This window comes from Ochotona curzoniae, unplaced genomic scaffold (assembly GCF_017591425.1).
Source record: "Ochotona curzoniae isolate NIBS_2020 unplaced genomic scaffold, NIBS_Ocur_1.0 contig_2318, whole genome shotgun sequence".
NCBI lineage: Eukaryota > Metazoa > Chordata > Mammalia > Lagomorpha > Ochotonidae > Ochotona > Ochotona curzoniae.
The window spans coordinates 17,370-37,613 of record NW_024465419.1 but is presented as its reverse complement, the minus strand read 5'-3'; the positions used below and the strand labels follow the sequence as shown (position 1 = coordinate 37,613).

At 40.6% G+C, this 20,244-nt stretch overlaps 1 protein-coding gene across 2 annotated transcripts in view; it reads right to left on the bottom strand.

The window, feature by feature from the left end:
* Positions 1–19,940, bottom strand: part of TOX (thymocyte selection associated high mobility group box) — a 295,972-nt gene extending 276,032 nt beyond the window's left edge. Inside the window, exon 1 of one of the 2 annotated variants that reach the window (XM_040972532.1) lies at positions 19,690–19,940. In XM_040972532.1, coding sequence (XP_040828466.1) covers positions 19,690–19,791 — 102 coding nt within the window. In that variant the 5' untranslated portion in view covers positions 19,792–19,940. Of the gene's footprint in view, positions 1–18,332; positions 18,646–19,689 lie in introns of those variants that run through there. The other variant, XM_040972533.1, reaches the window with a different exon arrangement.
* Positions 19,941–20,244: the final 304 nt, after the last annotated feature.

The window sequence follows — 20,244 nt, the reverse complement described above, 5'->3', positions numbered from 1 at the left end:
CATTCTTCTGTTTCTATTTATGTCAGGGGAATGAAACAGAAGGCTGATAACAATAGAGGAACAAGCCCCGGGTATTACTCAGCTATTCCCCTTAGTTGCATAGGCTTTGAACAGAATTTTAATGACGAAAAAATTGCATATGATGAATAAGGACGTCATTTTCAATTAACATGAACAAAGCATCATTCCCATATTTGGCAAATGAGGTAGCTGTGGTGTAAGAAAAGCTGGAGTATTCACAGACAATGCATCACCGCTTGCAAATCAAAACAAACTGATGACATTTGGTACCCCTGCACAGTGACATGATTACACACTGTTTTAGCAGCTACCACTTACAGTTCATACTAATGACCTTTTATTTACTAAAATGAATACAGATCTTAGTATTATTTGCAATTTTTGCAACAGGACACTTATAAAGACCTAAACAGATTATAAACTACATCAGCATCCAAGTTTATTTAGATATAACAAATACTGTGTTTCATGAAACATTGAAAATCAAAATCAAGAATTTTTTTTTAGAGATTTATTCATTTATTTAAGAATCACAGCTGCAGAAAGGAGAAAAAGAGTGTGAGAGAGATCTTCCAACCACTCCTCCAATGGCCTCAAGGCCAGAACTGAGCCAGGCCAAAGCCAGAAGGCAGGGGCTTTATCTAGGCCTTTAACAGGGGTGACGGGAACCTAAACACATGAACTTTCTTCTCCATCTTTTGCTGCCTGCCCATTAACAGGAACATGGATCACATGTAGAGCAACCTAGATTTGAACCCATATTCATATAGGATGCCAGAGCCACACTCCATGCCTGGAAAACAAAATCATAATATAACTGAATTCCCTTTTGACTCATAATGAAAAAGCCTGCTGAGAGCTTCATGCTGATCATACACGTGGTATATGTATCTAGGGTATAGCATATGAGATATGAGGTTGGATATGTGATTCTGACATAAACATGTACATTCCTGACACAGAGAATGTAGTCAGGATATATGATCAAATAGTGTAAGTATTTAATGCTGCATGCAATAATCATTATGTTTTAGTCAACTTGCTCTCCACAGGGTAATGGTTCAAGATCACTTGGTTGAGAATCATCCCAGTGAACTCTTCGAGTTCTTCAGCTGTCTAGATGATGCGTGCAGAGTTCTGTCAGGTCCTTCAACTGGCTCCCATTTTACAGTGGTGTGCACTGGAAGTGCCTTCCCATTTTCAGTAACTTCCACGGAATACCATTCACTTTTTCATGGCATGTAAGCCTGAGAGAAGCGAGAATCATTAAATTGGAAATCCTTTAAGTTCACCCTACCATCCACCCTGGTGATCTAGGGTTCCTTTGAGAGCATTCTCCAGTGATGGCCACTCTGGCTGAATTCCCCACCAGTCTCAATACGCTGACAATTAATGAGATTGGGTGTGTGTAATTTCCTATGGTCAGGTACTTAATCAGTTTTTTATGCTCTACTGGAATACGCAAAATAAAAAGTGGTAATGATAAAGATCTTCTCAGAGCCTTTATTAAGTTAGTACATAGTGTCTCAGTGAGGAGAATATTGAATGTGGTAATGTTTTAATTTCTTTGACATAGAAAGCTTGTCTCTAGCACAACTATTAGTAGTTTCATAAAAAAACACATCTTTGCCTACAGAGTCTGGAAAATCTTGGTGAGATAACTGAATTGAATTAAATTATACACACAAATAGCCCTGTAATGCTGTAAGTTTTACTTAAATCTAGGAGCCCTCCCATTAATCTCATCACATGACCAGACATCACCTAACATCAGGAGATAGGCATGATGCACCTCATGTATCCATGTATTGTTTGTGTGTTTCCAAACGCAAACCAAACAGTGTTACAGATGTTACTGATATCACCATCTCCAGAAAAAGGAGCAATCCAGGATGCTGGGGAAAAGGGTTCTTCAGAGAAGACCTCAAGTGTCAACAGTTCCTTCCTACAGCTGGGTTCTAAACACTCCTCACACTATTTTATTTTTGTTCTTTGTTTGCTTTTTATTCCTCATCTTACAGCACCTGCTCCAATTCCATCTCTTCAAGGTCACTAATCAACTGCATCTCATTACTCTGAGCCCGTACTTCCAGTCCTTACATCACAGCATAACCATGTACAGTGGTTTGAAAAGGGTCTTCAAAACCCATACTGCAAATCAGTCTGCCTTAACATCTGTTCTTATTTTCCTCACCACCCCATAGTTGCCAGGCATTCACCTTAATGAGGGCAGCCCCGTTCCATTCCCAAGGGGTTCTGAGGTTGTCTCCACCAACATGGGTTACTCTATTTGTTCCTTCTCTAGTGACATTGATCCTTCACATGTAAATCTGCTCAGTCTCTCCTATCCAGAAATAACCACTGAAGTAATGCTTTCCCTGTCTACTGCTCACTTTTCCTTATCATCTCAAATACACAAAGAGCTATCCACTGTGTGACTAAAAGCCTCAGCACTCAACAAAACTATTTTCAACAAGGAGACCGTGATGTTTGCATTAGCAAATTCCATGGCTATCTTTCAGTCCTTATGTTATAATAATAGTCCCTGTTGATGACACACTCCCAAGGCGTCCAGGACACCACTCTATTTTGGTTCTCTCTGCTAGTTCCTTTCTATTTCCTTTCCAGGGTTTCTGCCTTTACTTACTTCTTCAGATTTGGTCTATCCCAGGATTCCATTCCTGATCAGTTAGGATTCATCCCCAAGAAGCTCTCATTGAAATACACAACCAGGCAGATATTAGAGTTATTCTGAACTCAACAGGCAAACAACCATTTTCTCATATATAAAATGCAGTCCAGAGCAGCACAAGTCTCATGAGATTATAATTATTATTAAAAAAAAAAAACTTTGTGGGACCGGGCACAATGGCTCAGGGCCTCAATCCTTACATTCAAATTACCCGGATCCATTATGTACACTGGTTCATGTCCTGGCTGTTCCACTCACCTTCTAGTTTCCTGCTTATTTCTGCGAAAGCAGTAGAGGATGAACCAAAGCCTTGGGACCCTGCACTCATGTGGAAGACCCAGAAAAAGCTTCTAGCTCCTGACTTAAAATCAGCTCAGCGCTGGCCGTTGCAGCCAGGGTGAACCAGTGGACAGAAGATCTTCCTCTTTGTATCTCCTTCTGTCTGTAAATCAGCCTTTCCAATAAAAAATAAATTTTAAAAGATCACTGTAGTAATCCATGTAGAGTATCTACTTATAGCTTCCTACATTCCTGCTATGTGTTTATCATTAAAAATTGTTATATTGGAAATGATTTTCTTTCTCAATGACTGGAATCCAACTAATGACCCACATCTGATCTTCCCTCCTACAAACATCAGAAATCATTCCATTAATCTCTTCCCTGCTATATCAGTGATTCCACCCTTTTCTCCCCACATATTCACCAAGATCAGTGAGTTTGGGACTAATTCTACAGAACAGTGAGTTGAGAAACCACTGTGGCATTGTTATCTCAAATGAGAGTGCCAGTTCTATTACTGGATACTCAGGCATCCAAAGCAGTTTCTTACTGATGCACGCGAGAAGGTGGCAGATGACAATACAAATGTTGGGGCTCTTGCTACCCATGTGGGAGATCTGAATAGCAATCCTAGTTCATGGCTAGGATTTCTAACTGGTTATCCTGATTTCTATCCCAAACTCACAAATCATAACAGAAGCAAAAGTAATCTCTCTAAATTCTACAACTGGCATCTCATGTACGCAATAAACCTCTGAATGATTTGTTATGGATATTAGCAATCCACTTCCAAATGCCTTAACTCATGAAGAAAGAGTCTAGCTCCACATTATCCCATCTCTCGTGTTCTAGCAGACAACCTCCAAGAAGCAATTCAAAGGTTCCTAAGGATTCACACCTACTTCCAGAACTATTCTGATCTACTGACATGGGAAAAGTTTACCACTTTTCTGCTGGTTAATTTTTACTGATGCTCTCATTTTCTCTATCCCTTCCTCTTAAGTAAAACTTTTTAAACAATCCAAGCCATGTGAGGGTGCTGTTTTACACTGCTTGCATGCCATCTTACCTAAGCACCTTCCAAGATATATTGTGATGTATGCTTACATATCAGACTACGACCCTTTCTGCATGTTGACTGCATCCTTTAATCCCCTATGCCTAGAACAGAATACATGGTATTCTTATGTAAATTATAGTGTATGAAAGTACAGGGGGAAACAATGCCATACAGGACTGACAAAAAGATGAACCCAAGTAGCAAATGTCTGAAAGTGTAATCTGAGACTCTAGTGGAGTAGAACGAGAAAAACTGACAGTTCTATTAGTACGTTCTCTATGGGCATAGAATGAGGTTATGGTAGAGCTACTGTAGCTGAGAGTTTTGTATACTTCCTACACACACAGACTCTGAGGTGAGAACCTCCTTTCAATTCTGACTTCCTCACTTACTGGTTGTGGGTTGTTTGTTATGCCCAATCTTCATTTCTCTACAGTAGTGCTCATTCTCATAAGAACCACTGAGAAACAGCATATGAGAACACATCTAGGGCCCAGCATGATAGCGTAGTGGCTAAAGTCCTCGTCTTGCACGCTCGCGATCCCAAATGGTCACCGGTTCTAATCCTGACAGTCCTGCTTCCCATCCATCCATCTAGGACGGCCCAAATCCTTGGGACCCTGTACTCGTGTGGGAGATCCGGAAGAGCTCCTGGGCTCCTGGCTTTGGATGGGCTCAGCTCCAGCCACTGCATTCACTTGGGGAGTGAACCATAGGACAGAAGATCTTCCTCTCTGTCTCTCCTCCTCTCTGTATATCCACCTTTCAATAAAAATAAATAAATATTTTAAAAAAGAACACATCTAGAGGATGGTGAAGTCCTTGAACAAACTATGTCTGTCCTCTGTTTCCAATGGAACCAAGCACAGTTTAATATCGATTGAATGATCACTATGTCCAGACAAATTCTAAGTGCTGAGTGCATTACTTTTATTTGGAATATTTTGGCTACTATAAAAATTCTTGGATCAAGTCGTGTTCTCCTCAATCCAGTAAAATAACTAAATATTTGCAGCTATCTTTATACCTGCATCTTAAGGGAAACGCCTATTTAGAAAAGGTGCCTGAAGTCTACTTCTCCCATACAGTACAAACTTTTTGGCTCATATTCATTTGCACCCAGAAGATCTTAATTAAGCACTTACAGTTACTGGTAACTTAACTGGTAAGCTATAAATGATCATTTTCCCCATAATAATTCAACCTTTTAAAAATAAACCAGCAGGAATTAATTCTAGACTAGATCAACTTTTATTGGCATGTTGGTAACTGCCAATAACAAGGTTTCCTGCAGGGAATTTCAAATCATTTGCATGTACCCACTGGCCCGTCGCATTACACAAGACAAATATTCACTAACAAATCAGGATATCCAAAGAGCAATATTTTGTGAAGGCAGAAACAACATTGAATTATTACTTACTAAAAAGTTACCATAAATGAGAAGAATATGACATATAGCATGATTCTTATCTGGATAAAATGCCACGTGCTTTGCAGGTTCTGTAATAATCTACATTAAGGGTATCTCTAATAACATATATACTCAAGTTAAGTAAAAATAACAAAAAGAATGAAGCAATAGCCGCAGCAACAGAGAGCATTTGGAGAAGGAATTAGAGGGAGAGTGATAATGCTTTAGACTTTTAATTTTGCTTATTTCTAAATTATTTAAATCATAACAAATATATTAGTATTTATAAACACACAAATGAATTATTATATGATATAATATATAATTCAAATGTAAGTTGTAACAGTATAACAGCATACTATTGTAGTGTAACATACTATAGTACAACATAATCATAATAAAGCATTATCTTACTATTGAGGTTGAAGAATTTGTACTACTAATTGAGGTTTTAATTATTGTGTTTATTGTTATCATTGTAAGTAATATTCACAACTGAGTTTCAAAGATTATCCTCCAAGGCTTAACATTTCAGATCAGCAAGTGGCATGAGTGGTGAGACAGGAGAACTTGTGATATGCTTCAGGTTTTAGCACCTTTGACTAAAGAACAGAGTTCTTACTGAGGCCATTTGGGGATTGAACAATGTGCCTCCCTGTTTCCTCATCCTCGTCACTCTTGCCCTACAACAAATAAATAAACCTTAAAAATAAAAGCAACTTCCAATAGAAAAATCATACTAAAATAATTATTAATAATAATAATAGGAATCCACTGTTCAGCCTGACAGACAACCATGTCCCACATGGGGTATTCATGGTCAAATCCTGGCACCAGCTCCCATCTACATCTTCCTGCCAAAACAGATGCCTGGTAAGGGTGATCGCTCAAGTAATTGAGTTCTTGCCAACCCACAGTGAGGAGAATGGAGGGGAACTCGGTGGCATGATATGCAATTGTTCAGTGAACCAGCGGGGTGACTAGCTTTCTTTGTCTCTCTGCTTCCCAAACCATCAGTATCATCTTTGTCATTGTCATCACCATCATCATTTTAGCAATTATGATAAATAAATATTCTTTTAAAATAAGGCTGAAGGCGAAATCATTTAGCATGGCTGGAAACCCTCAAGGAGCCAATGATTTAAACAAGCATTCAAGGCAGGCATGTTGGGAATATCAATGGCTTCAAGGATTCAGAAGAAGTGAGAGACAGTGGAATGCACTGTGGAAAGGTATTTGTTCCAGCTCACTCATCTAGCATAGCTGTCTTTCTATCACTTGCAGAGCCCATAATTTTAAATAATTCACTGAAACCACAGCATGAACCTCAGTCTTCTTTGTTGCAAATGGATATCCACATGCCCTTCCCTTACAGCACTGAGATCTATTTCAAATGTAGGTACAAATGCCCTGAAATCTGTAAGGATATTGAAAACTATAATTAAGGGATAATTGCTCCTTATCAAACTACTAATAAAAGCATAAGTGCAATGATAATATCTTTTTCACATTCTCATTATCACCTGGTGAAATAGACTAACATGGTTTCAAAAGTGACATTGATTAGTTTAATTTTCTAATACCCATTAGCACTCCTAAGAATATTAGTGGCTATTTGATGAGCTTTGCCCAATTTCCAACACACAGGGAATTACCAATGCACCTTAACTTCTTTGCGCTGTGACAATTTACTTTTTAACTAATTGCACAGCAAGGCTCAAGGTTTGAATCAGTTCAGCCAACATATATTTCCAATTTGAAAGTGAATTGTCTCTTGTTTTCTGGAACACAAAGTAATGACGCCATGTTCAAAGCAAGCCAGATTATCTTGTAATATTTTACAAACTGCTTTTAAAATACAAACACAAAAATTGAGAGTACACAATGTAGATTAAAAGATTAAAACCCAAGCTGGAATCCCATAACAAAGGCAACTGGACTGCTGCTTCATCCACAATGGTCATAATAAAATGGTCAAGAAATTTGGGAGAAGGTTCAAAGATGACTCACATTATGTCCCGGTCTTTCTGATCCTGTACTCAAATGCTGTATTTTTGGACAAAACTCTAAAGGTATCTTGGGTTGGATGTTCATTATCATGTTCCTGTTGAGCCCTAAGTCATGGTGAGTTTACTGATGTGATACATCATTCTGAGTAGGTGCCCAAAAGAATTCAGGCCAGACAGCATTACCAGGCAACAGGCACATTTCATAATGGCCAACCATAGACAATACTTCAGCTCATAAGTAGCTGAAGCTGCCCATGAACATTTGTGAGGTCCATCTAATCAGGAATTCTGGTGGCTCCTGCAGGTTGCGTGTCCCTGATGTGCTGTGATCCCTTGGAATGTGCTGACCACTGCTCTGAGGCGATGGCCTAACCAGACTTGTGACTGTGCACTTTTACAGAGTTAGTGGCTTCCACACCAGTGTGAGAGTCTCCCAGCAACCCTCCCTGATGAATTTCAAGAGTTAAAATTTATAGAGAGCCAGTCTCAATTTGAAGGGTTTGTTCCAGGTAGAGTGGTCTTGCAGCACTTGCTGCAGTAAATGTTCACTAGACACTGATGCTCCAGGCAACCTGGATGGGACCCCATGCAATCTTTGCCACTTAATCCTCCTTCAGAAATCCTATACATGATATACATGCTACCATTATTTCCATTTTCCAGATGGTCAACTGACACTCCCAAAAGTAAATACACTCACCCATGGCTTCCTCTAATTCCTCTACTTCCTTCATGAATAGGATCCTTTGTGTCATTTATTGCACATTCTTCACCAAAGCTACTGGACAAAATCCATCTCTACAGCACGGATAACTCAAGAGCAGGTGAGTGAACAATGCTTTTGTCTTGTCTGAGTAAGTCTATTGAATGATCTGGGAAAATTTCAATGTCTTCTTGGGAGTTGAAAATAAGCTAATGGATAAGTTTAATATTTTTTTCAAAATTATATGGTAAGAATGTATTTTGTTAATATTTGGTTTCCATGTTATTATAAACATAAGGATGTCTTTGGTATTACTTCAATAAGTGATGGTCAAACCAGTTCAAGAAAGAACATTGTTATTTTCTAATTTCTCATGGTGAGTCCCTTAATTATGACCAAAGTGTTGCCATAACTGAGATAAATGATCATTTTTCCTAAACTTTTCATATTTTGAGATAAATTATGTATACAGTATCTGGTCAGAGGGAACAGTGAGTGAAATGTGAAGTAGCCAGTACAGATACAAAAATGTGAGAGCAATAATGAGTTGACGTCAAAAACAAAAAGGATAACAATGGGAACGCTTAAGCAAAATAACCTACTGGGTGTCCAAAGGGGCATCAGTGGCCAGGACCAGCTGCATGATAAACTCAGGGATGGCAGGGTAACTGTGAAAGACACCCTTTCACACCTTCTGAAATTGTTTCTAAGGAACTGACATATTAATTCCTTCAAGTACAATATCAGAAACGCTAGAGAACTCACTTGCACATGTGACCCAAAAAGGCCAAAAACTCACTGAAAACCCAGCAGTAAGAATACATTTTTTGCTTTATGCTATTATGTCTATACCTTTTGAATTTTTTTCAAATAGAATAGTTTTTTTTTAATTAAGTTTAAAGTTGAAAACTCAGGGTCGTTGAATCCTGATGATATTTTAAGTGTGAAAGATAGAGCAGACTAATAGAAGGCAGGTGCATTTTGGAAGCCTGCACACACTCCACTTAAAACAGGGCCTTTCAAGCTGCCTGATCAACAGCCAATGCAGGCGTCCTAGTAATGATGCTAATAAATCTGTGAGCAGAGCAGGAACATGTTCTAAGAAGATGCCTGGATCTGGTTGCTTGGCTTGCTCCTCCTGGTCCTGCTAAATCTTAGGATGCTTTATCAGCTCTCTGGGACCTCCAGCTATCTTTGTCCTGGAACAGCCTCTTGATCTCTGATTCCCAAATGCTTTTTGACTTGCCCAATCAGTCCAAGGAAACATAGGGAAAATGGTCATTTACCACTTCCACCAGATCAACCCAAAAATGGTTCTGGTGTACCTCAGTCCCCAAGGCGCAGTTTTCTACAAAGATGTTAACGGTGAAGATGTTACAACCAAATTCAGAAGCTAAGTTTTACTTCTTGGAATCCTGCTTGGCTGTGCTTTATACATTTTAGTGCTTGTGTAATGCTGGATGCTATGCTGTCTTTGTGCTATATAATAAATAAGTTTTGAATGCAGTGTCTTGTTGCTTTCAGCTTTCAGACAAGATAAAGTTCACTACTCTTGACATTATGAAGTTTACTTACTTAGCTACATAACAAACCAATGAACACCCCTTGTTTCTTGGAGACCCTCATTTTAGAAATAAAGAGTGACTAACCTGCTCCATACAATGTGAGTTAGTTCTATATCTGACACCTACTCCTGTGGCTCCATATTTGTCCTCTTAATACCACATCAAGTTACAAACAAGACCGCTAAATGAATTGACTTCACTGTCATCATAAGCCATCAAAACACCTAAGAGGTTATCTTAAGAACTGACACCAAACTGTTTGTCTCCACATAAATTAATAACTATTATTTCAAGCAAGTATGTTGATTCATTTAAGCTTTCTAGGGTAAAAAGCTTACACCATCAGTTGTCTAAGTATCTAACATTATAGATGTACAGGAATAAGCCTAATTATAGCATATTAATGTTTGAATCACATTTAGGTTTTCAAAGAGGAAGCAGTAATTCTATGTTGCCATTTAGTAGTAGGAAATATGTAAGGTGATTATACTTTAGCTATTCTTATTATTTTAGTTGAAATGGCCTACATTTATAAAGACTAGTCTAATATGTGATTGTTCAGTTGTAAATAAAATTTGGGAGTGAAATAAAATGGTAAAGAAAAAAATCCCACAAGGAAGATAAACGCTTATACCATATGGCTCTCAGAAATCAACCAAATCTCTTTTTGGAAAACTTTCAAAGTCCTTAAGAAATGGATTTTAAAAAAAAGAGAGAGAGAGAGAGAGAGAGAGAGAGAGAATATTTCTCTTTTGCAATGTCAAAGAAAGCTTCTTGATTTTGTTATTTAATGTAAATGTATTCCACATTTCAATATATGGCATTCCAATTTCTATTAAAAGACACGAAGTGGAGTTCCACTCCCCTCCCCCCCCGAAAATGCAATTATGGAGAATAGAAGAGCTTTTGAGTGAATTAGTTGAGCGAGGAAAACCTTAAACAATCTTTCAGGAAAAAGGAACTCTAACACCAGGTGACATCATAATTCTGAGGTTGATTCGGACACAAACATGTACAACTAAGATAGTGAGATTTTTTTTTTCACTGTTTTTTCCCTTTGGCAAAGATCACAAATAAATATCCAATATCCTAAAACACACGGATTTAATTCCACAAGCTGTAATAATGAAATCCTTTGAATTATTATAAATACCCAAACATTAAAAATGCACCAGCAACAAGAGAGGTGCTTTCTATCTGGGGTATTCTGAATTTAAACACAGCCCGCTAAGAATGGGTGATTGTCCCGAGGAAGCGCTGCTGACAGCCTTCAGCAGATCTGTTCAAATGGTGTATGGAAAAGGTAATAAGAGCTCTAGGAGTATATTTCAGCCCATATAATAAAGTAATTGTGAAAGTGTAATTGCAGTCTGGCTCCATACCATATTAGGATAAGGAATGAGATGGTCAGAAAATACGAGATTCACAGGATTGCTTTGCCATTCCTGCAATGATGGTCCCTCAGAATACATAAAATGTTCTCAGAAAAACAACTTTAAAATGTGCAGTGGTGTTCACCTTTAGAGAGCCATTATGATGAACCTGAATAAAATGAACTTTGATTATTTACCATTCTAAAAATATCCTCAACTTATGAACAGCTTCAGATGTAAAAACAGTTTTGAATAATGTCAAACAACGGAGAGGACTGAGTCCCATTGTTTATTTTTCAATGACATCTAGATGAAATATCCAAACATTCAAATATTTGCATGACTAACATCTCCATGTTAAAAGACTCATTCTTTTGGCTGTTACATGGACAATCACTAAAGACGAAAGTTACAAGTGACCACATTCTTTAGGCTATCAGTAGCTGCAGAAGCAAGACTAGAGCAGAGGCGAGGCACATGGATCTCAGGCACAGACACATCCTCCACACAGAAGATGATGGAAGAGTGAGCACAGGGACAGGCTCAGCCTCTCAAGAATCATGGTTAGATTCAACAATCGGATTGCCTATTTGATCCTCAACGCTAAGGTCATTACCATAATCAGTACATACACAAAGCATCCAGGGAAAGCTCATGGGAAATGTATAGCAGAAAAAAACTTCAGCATGTATCTCAAAATTTTCTGTACTACAATTACACTGATTTTAAAAAAAATTACAGATCATTTTTTGAATTTTTAAAATATATTTGTTTAACCGAAAAAGGCAGAGCTGCTGTTGCCCATGGCAAGGTCTGGGCCAGGCCACAGGCAAAGCTTGCAGCGCATTCCAGGTCTCCTAACTGGCTGGCCAGGACCTAAGCATCTGAGGCATCTCCTGCTGAGATGTAGGATGCACACAGCCAGGAGCCAGAGGTGAGTTTTGAACTCAGTCATTCTAAGGGGGTATAGACATCTTGATGCCAAATGCTTGTCCCATCATTTAAATTCCCAATTTGATTTTTCTGTAAGCTTTTTGAAGTTAGTGTGGTTCCTGACACAAAGCAACCGTTCAAATATATTTAGTGATAGCCAATACCGTCAAGATGCTGTATGCCAATGTCTGGACCAATGATCAAGCTTATATACAGGAGCGGGTCTACAAGACTGCATCACTAAATGACACTGCAGTCACCTTAGATTGTATAAGCACAGTCTATATCTTTACAAATCCCTAATACCCATTTTACAGAGCAAGTTCCATCTTCAAGCAATGCATGACTATATTTACAAGTACCATAGGACACAAGAATCTAAGAGAATCCTGAAGTTTGTGCTCTTACACCCTTAGAAATACAGGATTTATAATCCAATATATGAAGTCTGCCTATCTTTATCATTAGCATTTTGTTCCACCTTTAGGAGAATCTTTGAAATAATGTATGTAAATTACACATTTATCCTATTCATCCCCTCCTCCTCCTGTGCCATTTCAGATGAATGTTTAAAATATATTAAGGATGAGGAAATAATCTTGGTTTAGGTAAAGGCAATATGTAATATGTTTATCTTCTAAGATGAGTTTCCAGAAGATGAAAAAAATCTTGCCACTGAAACAATTTCCTATCTTTACACATGCCTGTTTTCAAAGAACCCATTTCAAAAAGAGATTCAGGCTTAAATGTTGTAGGGATAGGTTAAGGGGTTGAGGGATAAAGATGAGTCCAAACAAACCCATGACTGAATGGTGTCCTGTGGAGGGCAAGTAGATTGGCATTTACTGGATAATCCTTACATACACAGAGACACGCACACATACACACACACACCTGAGACCCATCAAGCCACTCACGGACAGGTTTAGGCCCACCCAAGTGTGTCCTTTTGATGGAGTAAGCAGCAGAGGGTTCTGCCCTGAAACAGAAGCACACTGCAGACAGACAGTGAGGGGGATGGGAGCGATCTGGCGAAAAGGCATTGAAGAAAGGAATTTAAAGGGATCTTAAAGTCAATTATCTTAAAAGTGTGTCTCCCACGAGAGGCAGGCAGGAAGGAACCCATATCCAAGGGTTATGTAACAGGCCTCATTATGTCCTACACCTGAGCCAACTCTACCTCCAAGTTAACACCCTACTCGTTTGTTCCCTCCTGGTGCCTTTTTTTCCTTAGATTTTTCCCAAATCCTCACCAGGTTGGGCTGTCTACTAACGGCTAACAAATTCAAACACGTTGATTTGACTGCCTGCTTCCATTCCTTACCACCACCAGTTTGTGGCAGAAACTAAAGAATTTTTCTTTCATCTACACAGGGGACATGTGATCTTCTTTTTTCTCCACCACCACCTCCTTTCAAAGCACAGAGCATAATATCACTCTGCCTACGGTAAGAGCAACGAGTGAGAGGCAGCTAACTGTCTTTCAGTTTAGACTAACACCAAGTACTTTCCTTAGATTCTTTATCAAAAGGGAAAGACTGAGATTGAACAAAATATTCCATTCCCTATGAAAGAAACACCCTAGCAGAGGAATTCCTTCGAGGCCTCCAATCTAACTTTCAATAATTACAAAGACTACTATGTAATTTCCAGAATCTCAAACTCCCCACTAGGTACCAAGAAGATCATAGCAAGATAGTGGAACTACAGAACATCATGATCTGTCTTCCCGGATACAGAGTTGACTCAGCTGTGATTTAGACTATCATATTTACAGTAAAACACACATGGGTGTGTTTTGCCACAGAATGCAGAATCTACGTATTTCTTAAAGATGAAATGTTAGTATATGTGAACTTATATAGATTACAGAGGCACCTCAGCTCCCTCCTCCCACCCCCCGGGAAAACTCCTGAGGTAAAAAAAAGTCCCTGTTATTCATTAGGGAATTTTTGTGGAAAACTTTAAGAATATTGCTATGTGACCTCTTGAGAGATTACAGATAATCTAGAAAAGTTCTGATAGAGACCTCTGAATATGCCTGCACTTTCAGTATCTCTGGGGAAATGACTCCAACTACTCAGAGATACAAACATCCTAGGATGCCCAAGTCCCTTAAACAAATGCTCTGGGTTCCCTGTTTTGATATTTGGAAATTCAGGCAACGTAAGACCCAAAACACATTTTCTCTGGCTGGTAACTCACAGATACAAAGGGTTGACTAGGTTTCACAAATTTGCTAATACTACGCATATCTATCACTGAGCAAGAAATTTCAGGGAAGCAATTACTATTGGCTTCAGTAAATATTGCATCAAATTATAACAGATTAGATGTTAACTCAACAGGTATACTTCTAATACCACACATAAAGCATTCCTATGGATGCCTTATCAATGAAAGAAATAATGTACATGTACATTAATATACTACAGCATGCTCTATGAAATTAGATTTTGACATAACTCAGCCTTTTGGTGAAAGTACACTATAATTCATCCGTAATTAGAAGTCACTAGAAAAAAAATACATACTCAATTGTTCATTTTAACATGTGACTACCGCCACGAAAGTCCTCTTTGGTAAATTCTCATTGGGAATGAACATTTAACCCACTTGCTAACAATCGCATCTTGAATTCCACTCAAACTTCCTCCAACCCATTCTGTAAAATGACAAGTGATTGTTCTAAACACGGGCTTGATCTTTCCATTCCTCTTGTCCCTGAACTGTTCCTGATTCTCCCTACTCTAGTTATTCTGGGGAGGCCTTCTTCCTCGCCTTCGCCACCACAGCAGGTTCCTGCTCAGACAGCAGGCATGTGATGTCACACCTTCACTTAGTTCCTCATTTCCTGCTTTTTGCAGCCTTTCACTAAAGTCTTCTGGCTGTCACTGGAGAGAACTTCTTACTCATGAAGAATCAGTATTGCCATGTGGCGCAGAGTGAGAATTTGGTTACTCACTGCATTTGTAGTTTAGCTCCACCTGGAAGGAGAGAGGGCAGGGGTGAGAGCCTAACTTAAGATGTTTAATAATAGCTTAATTAATCAGTATGCCAAAAAAGTGTGTCGTGGTCCTCACTGGCTATCACATTCCACATGAATACGAAATTCATGCCTCATTTGTCCTTACTAGACAATTCCATGAACCTTTTCAAAATTCTGTAAGGATACATGCTACCATTTTTGACCAAAAGGAACATGCCTCTCAATGTCATTTTTATCACAATCTTTCTAAAGTTCTCACATGCATGTGCTGCTTATTTTGTGCTGTCTCACGTTATTTTGATAAAAAGAAATGGGAAGTTAAAAAAAGAAAATTCAAGAACCTAAGAGTAATATTCCCTTTCCTTATTGTCCACTTACAAGGTCAAGTGAAATGCCATTTACTTGAAGAAGCAACGGAGATTCCTCTAGCTTCATCCCGTTCCTTCTCCTACTGTATTCCCAGAACACTGGCTTGATTACATGTCCCAACAATAATGACACAGCTGCATGGTGAGTCTGTGTGTTGCTCTCTTGATTAGCCATGTAGAGTCAGGGTCCAGATCTTACTCATTTCTGTTCCTCTCTCTGCCCCTCTTAACACTCAGAATAAAGTTCTGCACCCAGCTGGTATGCAGTAACTGCCTTTTGAGTTCTAAAAATGAACTAAATGTGCTTTATTAATAAGCTCAATGCTTCTTAACAAGTGCTTTCCAGTTTTTAAAAGTCTACTTGTTAAGCTAAAATATTCTCATTTTTATCCCTTGGCAAATATTTGTATGAAGACTGCACTGGAGCTACCTGAAAATAAGAACTTATAATGGAAACCGTGACACAGCTTTAAGTGAAGCAACTGAAATAAGAACTACTTTAATACTTTTACTGAAATGTTCTCTGCTTGATGAAGTTCATTACCAGAATATCATTTTTAAAAGTGAAATGCATTCAGCTGAGCACTTTTTTCATTTTGTAAATAGATTTTTTTCCTTGCCTGAACTCTCAGTATAAAGTACAAAATAGTCTTCCATAACATTAGAAAAATGTCACCCATACATAAAGCTGAATTTTTAAAATAAAATAGATTTTTCTTTCTTAGCATTTTAAAGGTACAGTAGTACTTTCATATAGCAATCACCCTGTATTGCTTGTCATAATGAGGGGGAATCACCAGCCTGCAAATTGGCATGCTCTCAAATCTTTTGAGATAACATATTAGTGCCCAGAACAAAGTCAAGTCCCCATGGGATCACCTAAAGCCATTATTAAGTCACCATCCCTTCTCCATAACCTCAATTATTATTATGCCTATATTTAAAACAATCCAGGCACTAATTTTTTCCTTACCTATTGAAAATGACATACAGAAATAGCTATGTGCCAAATTTGCAAACCACCAGCATACATGTTTAGTATAATATTTATTTCTGTTCTTACACGAAGATGTTCCTGATCAGGCTAGGGCTACTGTGGCCAACATTATCTTATCAAGAAAGTTCTACTTCATTTTCCAATTGTTCAGCTATTGACTGCGTTTCAGACATCTCAATACGACACACGGGCCATCACCACCATGACATGTTGGCCAAGAAATGACAGCAAAAAAAAGAATCTTTGACCTTTATGTTATAACTGAGAAGTCATTTTTCCAAGCACTAAGCATTTGTGTATTTATTAACGTCATTTTACACTAAAAATACAGTGTGTCCTGATTAGCTTTACCAAAACTCAAATACAATTCTACATATCTCCTATCTGTTATAACATATCCTCTCTTGCCCAGATTCCAAATCTTTCCTAAAGATTGCAAGCTATACAAAGGCAATTGACCTCAATTAGGATCTCCTCTGACGTTGAAAAAATATCACTGGGAAACTAGAGTTACAGTCTCATGGTACTGAAACACTGAAAGACACTGGTGCCACTGGGAGTGAGCCCACCAACTTTGGGAGAGTGTTGACAGGTTTAAAATAAAGATAATTAGTAACTTTCAATCTTATCACCCCATGTAAAACAAATGGGCTGACAAAGTGACTGCTCTTTGTGATAAACTACATACTCGGCACACCTCTGAAGCAGACAAGCCTCACTCTGCGGTCCTCTGTTTCCAGGAAGTTTGGGGCAACTTCTTTTTACTAAATGGAGGTCCTGATTTCTTCCTACATCTTTTCCAAACTTCTCCCTTCCTTCTCTCTCCCTACCAAACCATTTGAGTCATCAAGAAAATGAGTGCTGGCTGACTACCCTCTAAGCAACTAAAACAGTGGGGGCAGGCCAGAGATTTTTTTTTCCCATGCTGATCCTGCTGGTGTAGCAAACACAAGTGCCTGAGTTTTGTGGGTCCTAGAAACATTTAATACTACCGCGATCAGTGACAAATATATTTGATGGACTGCTATACACAGGGTTGGGCAAGAGAAGGGGTCCCAGGAGAAACATTTCCATGAAGTCTTTTGCTACTATTAGAAGCATGTCTTATGACTTTGCATTTTTAAAATCCATTATTCCCTGGGTAAGTTAAATAGAGGACTTGCAACTAGTCTATAGAAAGGGTGGTTCATTTGCATTTAAAAAGAACAGTTTGCTTCTTATACTTGGGATGACTTAAAAGGAACTTCAATAAGATAGTAAAGAAATTCTGAGGACTTTCTAAATTAATTTATTCAACTCGCAGCACAACTCACTAACATTACTTAAAGCACTTAATTGGAAAATGATTTAATATATTGAAGTAATTCCTGATTTTCCAAAGCATTTAACTTTTACATTAGATCTGACCCTACAATCCCAAGAATGACAAGTGAAACATGTATCCAACCCATTAGCTTCTTTTCGGAGCTTAACATCGCTGATAAACTTAATAAGACTTGTCCAGTTTCATTGCCAAAACGGTTGTGGTACCTACTGTTGGTACCCTTTACTCTTTAAGACAGAGCTGACATTTTTTATTAGTAATAGTGGTGGTAATAGCATTCGTGTGACAAGCAGAGTGAAGGGAAACAGTCAATCCTTGCATGTGGAAGCAACAGAGGTTGGAGAGTGCAAGAACTGCTACCAGCAAACAATGAAACTTCAACACATAAACTCCTCGGTGCTTGCCAAAGTCCCCCCTTGCTTTCCACCAGCCCCTCGCGTTAGAGTGCCCCGTGATGAATGCCTTTCTGCCTTGCCTAGCACAAGATCTCCCTCTTTCCAACTCGCCTGAGCATCACCAGCGCACAGGACAGCCTTTCCAGCGGGTCGCACACGACTGATTCCCCGCGGAGTGGATGTTTTTGTGGGGTTCACTCCACTCACCGCTGTGTGTGCACGCGCGAGTGCGTCCCAAGTGACCGAAACTTGGAGCTGCGAGTCTGTCGCGTGGTGCTGGAGACGCAGCCAGCTAAATACCTCCATACCGCGTAAAAGGAAGAAGAAGAAGAAAAAGCTCTTTGGAGGGGAGTGACCCGTTGATTTCCCCCACCGCCCAGGGAATTCACAGAGGGAGCGACCCGTAAGTGCCTGCAGGGTTTTGAGGATCGGGCCGGTTCATCACCTAGCCGGTCCCGCTCCATTTCAGAGTACTCAGTTCTCTGCGGCAAATGTCACCCGGCAGAACGCTTAGACACATCCAGTAAGCCCGAGGCTGGGACAGCGGTGGCCCCTGAGCTGCTTTGGGGGCCTGTCCCTTCCTGTCCTCCCTCTTCAGGCTGGAAGTTAAAAGGAACCTCTCACAGTCTACGCCTGGCCCGGTCCCGGCTCCGCAGCAACCAGGGCTGGCATTCCTCCACCGGGTCACGGCCGATCTTCCTGCCCCCGGGTCCCTGCCATCCCAAGGCCCGGAATCAGCGAACCGTGTGGGTACGGAGCAACCTGGAATCCCTCTTCAGCCCTGTACTCAGTGCAGGAACTTTGAACCTAAATATGACCCACTAGCCAAACTAGCAACAAACTGGTAATTTTCACGCGCACGTCCAAACGGGGATCTGCCCCCTCAAACTACGCTTCGGGTGGCCTGCTGCGCGTCGGGTCGGCAGACCAGCGTCCCAACTCGGGGGCTCAGATGCCCAACTGGTCAGAGAAACCAAGAGTTCCGGGGGCGATCTTCCCTGCGCAGGGGGAGAGGGGGCGGAGGCTGGGACCCTTTCAGGTTCTGGCACCCCGACTCCAGCTGCTCCCAAGCAACTCTCACTGGGCAGGAAAAGCGGTGCCACGAGCCCCCCAGCTTCGCTGTACACAGAGAAGGAGGCAGAGCGGGAACTGGGAGGTACACAGAATTCTCTTACTGTGCCTCGGTTCCGGAACCCCGACACACCCCCAAAGTATTCCATGGCTTACCGCTATTTATTTAAATAAATAAATAACCTCCCCGAATCAAGCCTAGACTGGGATCCTAAATCGCAAACAGCAGGAAGGAAAGAATCCGAGCAAATCGTGTCACTTTTCTGCACCACCACGGTGTTTACCAAACCCGCGGACCTGTTCCATAATATTTACTCCCCACGCGCACGCAGAGTTGCAGCGGTCTGCGAGCCGAGCGCGCCCGGATCGGCCTCCGCCGCGCTGGCCCGGTCCGCCGCTCCGGGCCCGTTCGCTGAGCCAGCCGGCCGCAGCCGCCGCCCCCCTCCCGGGACCGAGCAGCCAGACACAGTGGAAACAAAAGCAGAGCGTTCACCTTGTTGCAATAGTAGGGGTCCAGGCAGGGAGAAGGTCCCAGACAAGGCGCGTCGGGCGCAGCTGCGGGCTGGGCTGGAGGTGGATAAAATCTTACGTCCATTTCACTCTTACATCAAGTAACTCCTTTTCTTCTCCTTTTTGAAAAAAAAAAAGTGTTCAGCAAAACAAGCTTAGACGGAACAGAGAGAGGTGTCTGGGCTCAGGAGTAAAAGAAACACCTTCCTTCCCTCACATCCGTTTGTGGTTTGTTTAAGAAGAAGAGGAGAAAAGAAAAAAAAAAAAAGAGGGGGGAAAAAGCGCTCAACTCTCCCCCAAGCCGCGGCGCGCACCCGTCGGCGCCGAGCGCGCATCCTGCTCCGCCGCCTCCCGGCCCCGCCGCTGCCGGGCAGGTAACTTCATGCGCTCATGGTCCCCCGCCCCCCATCCCCGCCTCCCGCGCCCCGTGCCGCCTGGTCCACGCGCGCGGGCTCTAGGTACTGGGCGTTTTATTGGAGACTCTGAGTTGTTCTGCTTTGAGTTTATTTCTCCACCTTGGAGGCCCGGGATTGGAGAC